The following is a 7,650-nucleotide window of genomic DNA, read 5'->3' as shown; positions in this document are numbered from 1 at the left end:
GTATTTAACATTCCTTCAAGGCACTGAGATATGAAATCATGGCAACAAAAATGTTTATAAAGAAGAAAAGGATGACACCTGCAGTTATTGTTGAGAAATTTCTCAATTTGAAAAAATATTTAAGTACATGATTTTAACCATGTATAACTGTCTGTTCTTTCTTTAGATATATCTGACACTTTGTGCGGGAGCAACTGGATTATTTCACAGCAGGCTTGTCCTTACTTGACCTGTAACACTGAGTATTCCTTAATATTTCTCTGTCTTTCACATTCAGTTGAAACATTTGCACATGCAGACTCACTGCCAGACTTCTGAAGCAGGCTTAAGTTCAGGCTGCACTGGGCTAAACCCAGATCAGAACTGGACATGATCCAGATAAACTCCCCGCCTCTTTCTCCCCCTCCTCTTTTACCCCTTTTTTTCTGGTGTATTCTTTTTGACCGCTTCCATTTCCTGCATTCTCTGAAAGTTTGCTTCCAAGAACTGCAATCATAAATAAAAAGATCTGCGGATTCAAAAACAAGTCTGCATGGAATCAAAAATAAATATGACAAAGAAGTGAAAAAGAGCAAAACAAGCACTAAGCGTTTGATACGTGAAGAGTTAAACCTTAGCACAGACGTCCCAGTGATCAGTGAAGTCACATGATTATCTCAGATGTTTACTTGCACAGTCTCTCACAGTTTAAAATCCCAACTAAAGCCAACACCCCCCACTAGCTCTCTCTCTCTTTCTATCTCTCTCTCTTTTCTTTCTCCACCCACCCCTGTGTTTTCAGGGTCAGTTAGTGCCAACAGCCCAAGTAGGGACATATGCACAAAACGAAGCCAGTGTGCACTTTTTTTTCAGTATTTTCTTTTTTGTGATTTTGTCATCCTTATCGTCTTGTCTCTCAGGAAAACTGTGAGTACGATGAGGGAACTTTCTAGAAGTAGCAGGGGGGAGAATAATAGTAAGCAAGGACTGAAAAGCAGGGAAAGAAAATGCATCTGTGCACTTAAAAAGCGCATTTAACAATGAAAAAACTTTCATAAATACTTTTAATGATGCAATTCTGCAGCAAGAGAAAGAGCTACAGAGCTATTTTTATGCTTTAGGAAAGAAATGGATGAGTAGGCCAGCATTCGACACGTTGCAAAACGCATATGCATGAGTTTAATGCATTTACATAATGATCTCTTTGCTTTTATTCACTGTTGCACGTGTGCTCTCCGTATTTTTACAGTAGAAACTTGTCTTCAAATAAAGTAAATAAAAATAACATTGCATAGAGCTATAGCCATATGAAAATACCTGTTTTATATACTTTACTTTTATAAATCATTTGTTAATTTGTTGGAGAGTGTAAAGGGGTCGTTGTGAGCTCTTGGTTTTTGTCCATTTTCATAACGGTATTTTTGTCTCTCTCCTGATGCACATGGAGCATGGATGAAGTTTCAGCTTTGCACGGATGAATAAAGAATATTTTATGACAGCAAATGTCCATTTGGCAAAAAAAATAATTCAATAAATAGTATTTTTGAAGGAGTATGTTTTTAACTAAACACCAGATTTCCCAGATCTGTGCACCATAGACACAGTATGTTTATCTTGAAGCTGTGGATGGTGGAGACTTCCTGTAATTAACAGCAAAAGATGATTATGTGACCAGACTGAGCAAGCAGGGATTTGGATTTGATCCAGAACTGAAGAAAGAGCTAAAGCATCAGAGCTTTTATGTATACTTGCATAGTAAAAAAAAGTCCTAAACTCAAAGCTTTCCCTTTTACACTGGGTCTTGATAGTCCTTTGGTGCTAAACAACACTAGAATGTAATACACAAGCATATGGAGGTACTTACTTTAAGAGGATGATGTTCGACTTGGCTTTAAAAACAACAGGTTCTTTGATCACATTGAAGTTAAAATGTATTTGCACAAACATTTGTGTTATATTTAACCACAGTCTGCCAGGTGTTGTGGTCTTTCTGAGAGGTATTGAGGGTGTTTTTATTTTCTTTTGTGGATCAGATGCTGCACTTGACAGCCGGACGTGTGGCGGGTCTTTTTTCCAGACGGGGAGTGGCTGCATTAAGCTCCAGCAGTGTCAAGATGGCCAGTCATGGGCATGGTAATGTTAAATATTCTATTAAAAAACAGAATACAATAAATAACATATTTTCTATGTAAACTAGGATGATCAGTGAGTGGGCATTACATCAGGGTTATATCAATGGACCCTTTTCACAAGCCTGTGATGACGCGTTTCAACGGTCATCATCATCATAAATCCTTTAAAATGTTTAATATTTTAATTTGTATGTATGTACATTTATAATACTATACTTTGTATTATATCACTTTTTCATCAAGTTACAAAAAAAACTAGTTAACGCTATGTGAGGGTGTTTCTAACGCCGCGTCTATGGGAGGGACGGTAAATTTGACATTGTTCTCTCTTCTGACTGCTGATATCAGTCTCTCTCAATTTTTTTCCTTTGATTGAAAGTCGTGAAAACGCTATTGTGTAGTTTTCCTTTTGTTGTTTTAGCAAATGGGAATGCAAAAAATATATTTGTAGTACTCTCCCATTCACTGCTCTCGGATTTTACCCAACTATGACGACTTCCGCTATGAGAAACCCGGAAATGTGAGAAAGGTCCATATGTTTCTATAAAATTACACTTTTTTTGTTCCTCATAGGGGTGGGTGATACTGGAGAGCCTCAGAGTCTGTTTCTGAGTGCTGTCGTTGCAACATTGGTCAGTGAGGCGTGTGCACATGAAGACAGTGATCATAGAATTGAAAAAATATATTTTTGTCACTTCATAGGCCTTGAACGGGTAAAATACACACACTTCTGTGACAAAATTCCAGTCTTTTCTAGTGTCCTCATTAATGCAGTTATTCTTAAGTAAATAAGAATTAAGTAAGTCTTAAAGGAGAAGTTCATTTCCAGAACAAAAATGTACAGATAAATTACTCACCCCCTTGTCATCCAAGATAGTGGACTTCTATGGTGCCTGCAATTTGAACTTCCAAAATGCAGTTTCAACGCAGCTTCAAAGGGCTCTAAATGATCCCAGCTGAGGAAGAAGGGTTATTTTAAAAAAAAAAAAAAAAAAAAATTTGCATGTTCACCTTGTAAACACTGGGTCGGTACTTTTGGAGCGATGTAGGACGATTTTGAAGTTGGAGGAGAAAATAAGATGGGAGTTTTTCGACCTACTCTAGTTCACAAGATGAGCATTTGGGGTTAAAAAGTATATAAACTGTCAATTTTTAAAATTAATTTTAATTTAGGCTAGTAATAGTTTTTTGTGATGTTGACACTGGTGACAAGAACTATGAAATTTCTATAGTATCAAAAATGTTGATATTATAAAGATCTTATTTAAAGGGGTCATCGGATGCTAAGTTCACTTTTTCATGTTGTTTGAACATTAATGTGTGTTGGCAGTGTATGTACAAATCTACCCTATAATGATAAAAATCCATGCAGTGGTTTGTAAAAATAATATTCCCTTTTTCAAATCAAGCCATTCTCAGATGCCTGTCGTTGTGGCGTCACGCCGACAGAGGCCGCTTCCACGATAGTTGATTGACATGAGCGTCTTACCTCAGATCAACTGTCTCAGTCCGACCTCCATTGTTTCAATGCTGGAGCAGGGATGTAAGTTAGACAAGAATATTTCAGATTGAGTGATTGAGGTGTTGTGTTGCTGGATGTAATAATGAATGTAGTGGTCGTCATTTACTCCCAACATCTGAGCCGCTGAAGATGCAGTGGATTATGTTTGTTTGTGAAGGGAATGCACCTCCCGATTTACATAAATGTTTGTGCAAATCATTCGTGATCCAGCTTCACTTACAGCAGAAATGAGTATAAGGGTTTTTTTTATAAATCTTTGCGATCACCTTTTCTAATAATGTGCTAGTTAGCAAGTTTAGCAGGTAAACGCGGCTAAAGTAAACCGGCTCGTCAATCCACAGAGAGAAGAGAGGGGCGGGGCGTGCAGAGCTCATTTGCATTTAAAGGAGCAATCCCTCAGAATGGGATGATTTTTGCAGAGCTCATTTTGACAAGGTAAAAAGGGTGTTGTTTTACACAACCATTGAGAATTTTTAACCAAAGTATATCATAGACTTTTCATTAAGACCCTAAAGAATCATATCAACTTGTAGAAAATGGACATCAGATTACCCCTTTAAAGCATAAACTATATTGTGATATACACTGACATCATGAAATAAAATTACTCATATCATGACGTAAGATATAATCGCCCGTCCTTCCTCGTGTTCCTGCATTTTCTACTCCACACTTGTATTTTTCTCACATTAGTCAATTGATAATTTCCTCCTGTTTTCACAGGTGGGGTGACAGAACAGGCAGACATGTCTGTACCCCTCTACTGGGACCGTCTGGACACTCCCCTGCCTGACAGACCATACAAAGACACCCTCAGTGCTGCAGACAAGAGCCTGAAGCAGAAGGAGAAAGGCCCCTGGAACAGCCTCTCCAAGGAGGAGAAACTTGCCTGTTAGTACTGCTACTGCTCCTCTGTGTGAATGAAAGTTCTGTCGTTAATTACTCACACTCATGTTGTTCCAAACACGTAAAACCTTTCATCTTTAGAACACAAGTTAAGATATTTTTGATGAAATCCGAGAGCTTTCTGACCCTGCGTAGACAGCAATGCAACTGACATGTTTAAGTTATCTTTTGTTTTCTTCGCGAACAAAACGTATTCTCGAAGCTTCATAACATAACCGTAGTCACATGGACTATTTTATCGATGTCCTTACTACCTTTCTGGGTCTTGAACATGTCAGTTGTATTGCTGTCTATGCAGGGTCAGAAAGCTTTCAGATTGCATCAAAAATATCTTAATTTGTTAAGTTCTTCCAAAGATGAATGAAGGTCTTATAGGTTTGGAACAACATGAGGGTGAGCAATTAATAACAGAATATTCACTCTGATCATTTAGTGTACAGGATTACATTTAATGAGACATACGCTGAGATGAAGAAACCAACGGGTGAGTGGAAGACGGTGATGGGCGGCATCTTTTTCTTCATTGGGTTCACTGGCTTGGTTGTTCTCTGGCAAAGGTACTATGGTAAGTGTCCATCTTACATTTTTGGTTTTAAGTTCAGTGATTTATGATGTCTGAATTCATATAGATGAATCGTTTGTGCTCCCTCTCTCTCTCTCAGTGTATCCCCCTCATCCTCGTACCCTTGATGAAGAATGGCAGGCTATGCAGGTGCAGAGGATGCTGGACATGCGAGTGAGTCCCATTGAGGGTATCTCAGCCAAATGGGACTACGAGAAGGGCCAGTGGAAATAGATAAAAGGAAATGCAGCTGTGAGCAACACGTAAAAACCTTGCTACTTATCTGCCATTCTCCTTTGGCAGTCTTCATGCATCACTATGCCGTCCTTGCAAGTATGCAAACACTTGAATAATATCCAATGGGCAACCATGTAAAATTTGAATTTGAAGCGAGAAAATGAATCACAAGTGTTTCTTCTTGACTGACGGAAGTAAAACTTGAAAGAAATAACATCTTGTGTCTCTTTGTGTTCATTCAACAAAAGAAACACATTAAAATATCTTGTGAATTCAAATGGGTTTTTATTTAATTTAAAATGATATCAGACATTTAAAAAAGCCCTAAGACATAAAACAATCAGTTCAGGGGTGAAGCTGTTTAAATAAACCCAAAACCTTAAAAAAATAGTTTTCTTTTGTCATCTTGTTCAGGTTAAGTTGGCTAGATACAAACACAATAAGAAACAAATACACGTCAAAGGAAATTATAATGAAGTTTAAGGCCATAGGAAGGAACAAATATGCGTTTACACCAAATATCATAAATAATATTTTCAAATCATCAGATGCCTTAAATATTTTCACTAAGCTATGATGAGCTAGTCTAATTGTCATTTAAGTTAACTAGTTTACATAGTGTCGTGCCAATGCTGGTACATTTCACTCATAAAAGCATACTGTCAAACTCAGTAACCACACAGCGTCTCTCTCAAACACACACACACACACACACAGCAACATGACAAACAGACATAGACTAAGCATGCAAGCAGCAAATTTCATAACACGGAATGTATTCTGTGAAATCAGTGTCTACAGAGCAGCAAAAAGTGTAAATGTCGGCAATTTGAATCTGCTGAGACTTACCAACTATAATTTGTACATCGTTATTAAACACTTCACTTGCAGCTTAAAAGATTAAAAAGGGCATATTAAATTGAATGTTGTAAAAATTAGTCATTTCAAACTTTTAAAGTCAACATACACTAAATTTGCAACTCATTTTAGGCTACTTACGCAATGCCACGTTCTTCTGAATGAAACTTGGAATCGTGACCGTGAAAGTAACGCGTTATCCAAATCGGGATCGTATCGATTTACAAATGAATTGTTATTACCGTATGTTTTTATAACATTAACGTTATTAAATCATTATGTAAACTATTGGTAATATGTCAGAAAGGCTGTATTTATGAAAAAAATATAGCGAAACATGTTATTATACATTCAAAATTGAAGATTAAAAGACTATTTTCCCTGTTTGGATTAATATAGATTGATGAATCGTTAACCGCAAAAACTTACTAGTTTTGTATTTGATACTTTAAGACAAAACTCTCGAGCTCTGGAAATTTCTTGTAATAGTTCTTCCGACAGTGTATCAGGGAGTATAGACTACAAATCTTTTTTTTTTTTTCTTCCAGACCTGCTTAACGATCCGCGGAACACTATAGACGTCTCTTTTCTAGGTTAGGCCTCAAAGGACGTTACGCTTAGGATTGGTATGCTTTGATTGACACACCAAAAGATCTCAGCTTCCCCACGAGATCTCCAACCGGGGTTGAAGGCTTGAAACACACACCTGTACCACCACTGCTTTCATCGCTTCTGTTTGAATTAACCCGCTCGTCAATCACTGCGAGTCGGAAAAGGCGAGGAATATTCAACTTGACGTTCTATTTGAATTAATGATGGTTTGAAGCCTAAAGATCATTTCTGCACATCTCCGGGCGCTTTAACGAGTTTGACACGAGCCGAACGTAAAGCAGCAGGTGCGCGCACGGACTGACACTCGCGTTTAACCGCTCTGACAGCAAAGCGTTTTAAATGAGATTCGGCGGGAATCGGGAGCTGTGAAGACACGGAGAACATGAAGAGATTTTTTCCAACTATTCTGAGGTTTGCTTTCGAATACATGAAGAATTAGAATTTGAGGGGGAAAAATAACTACGAAGCCTAAATTTGAGTGTTAAAAAATGAGTTAAACACTAAGGTTTTTGTTTTCCCGCCGGCAGCACCATGATGTTATCTGACCCAATTTATGTCTGTCAGCCAGGATTCAAAACATCGTGCACCATTACACGGTAAGGGTCAATCCAACAAATCCAAGAATGCTCCATATCTGTGTGGAAGTAACTTAAGCCCAAAGTTTACTTCGTTTTTGTATGCGTACCCTAGTAGAACGCGTAGCCTTTCAAAGTATATTCCATTTGATGTTGTACGCGAACGCGGGCGGTCGACACGTGCTTTAGAAAGCGTCTTCCATGTCCATTGTCTGCTTTTCCCCGTAAGTTATGACCGATAACAAATATTTTTTAGCTCTTTTAAAC

General features: G+C 37.9%; 1 protein-coding gene across 1 annotated transcript; it reads left to right on the top strand.

Annotated features, from left to right (window-relative positions):
• The first annotated feature begins 711 nt into the window (after nucleotides 1–711).
• LOC127155023 (cytochrome c oxidase subunit 4 isoform 2, mitochondrial) lies at nucleotides 712–5,554 on the top strand. Its single transcript, XM_051096963.1, has 5 exons — nucleotides 712–906; nucleotides 2,013–2,112; nucleotides 4,357–4,524; nucleotides 4,973–5,104; nucleotides 5,202–5,554. Exons 2-5 carry the CDS (start codon nucleotides 2,013–2,015, stop codon nucleotides 5,333–5,335), a joined length of 534 nt encoding a protein of 177 aa, XP_050952920.1. The 5' UTR covers nucleotides 712–906; the 3' UTR covers nucleotides 5,336–5,554.
• Nucleotides 5,555–7,650: the final 2,096 nt, after the last annotated feature.

This window comes from Labeo rohita, chromosome 23 (assembly GCF_022985175.1).
Source record: "Labeo rohita strain BAU-BD-2019 chromosome 23, IGBB_LRoh.1.0, whole genome shotgun sequence".
In the NCBI taxonomy this organism is placed as follows: domain Eukaryota; kingdom Metazoa; phylum Chordata; class Actinopteri; order Cypriniformes; family Cyprinidae; genus Labeo; species Labeo rohita.
The sequence above is the reverse complement of the archived record's forward strand: the minus strand, read 5'-3'. Positions and strand labels throughout refer to the sequence as shown.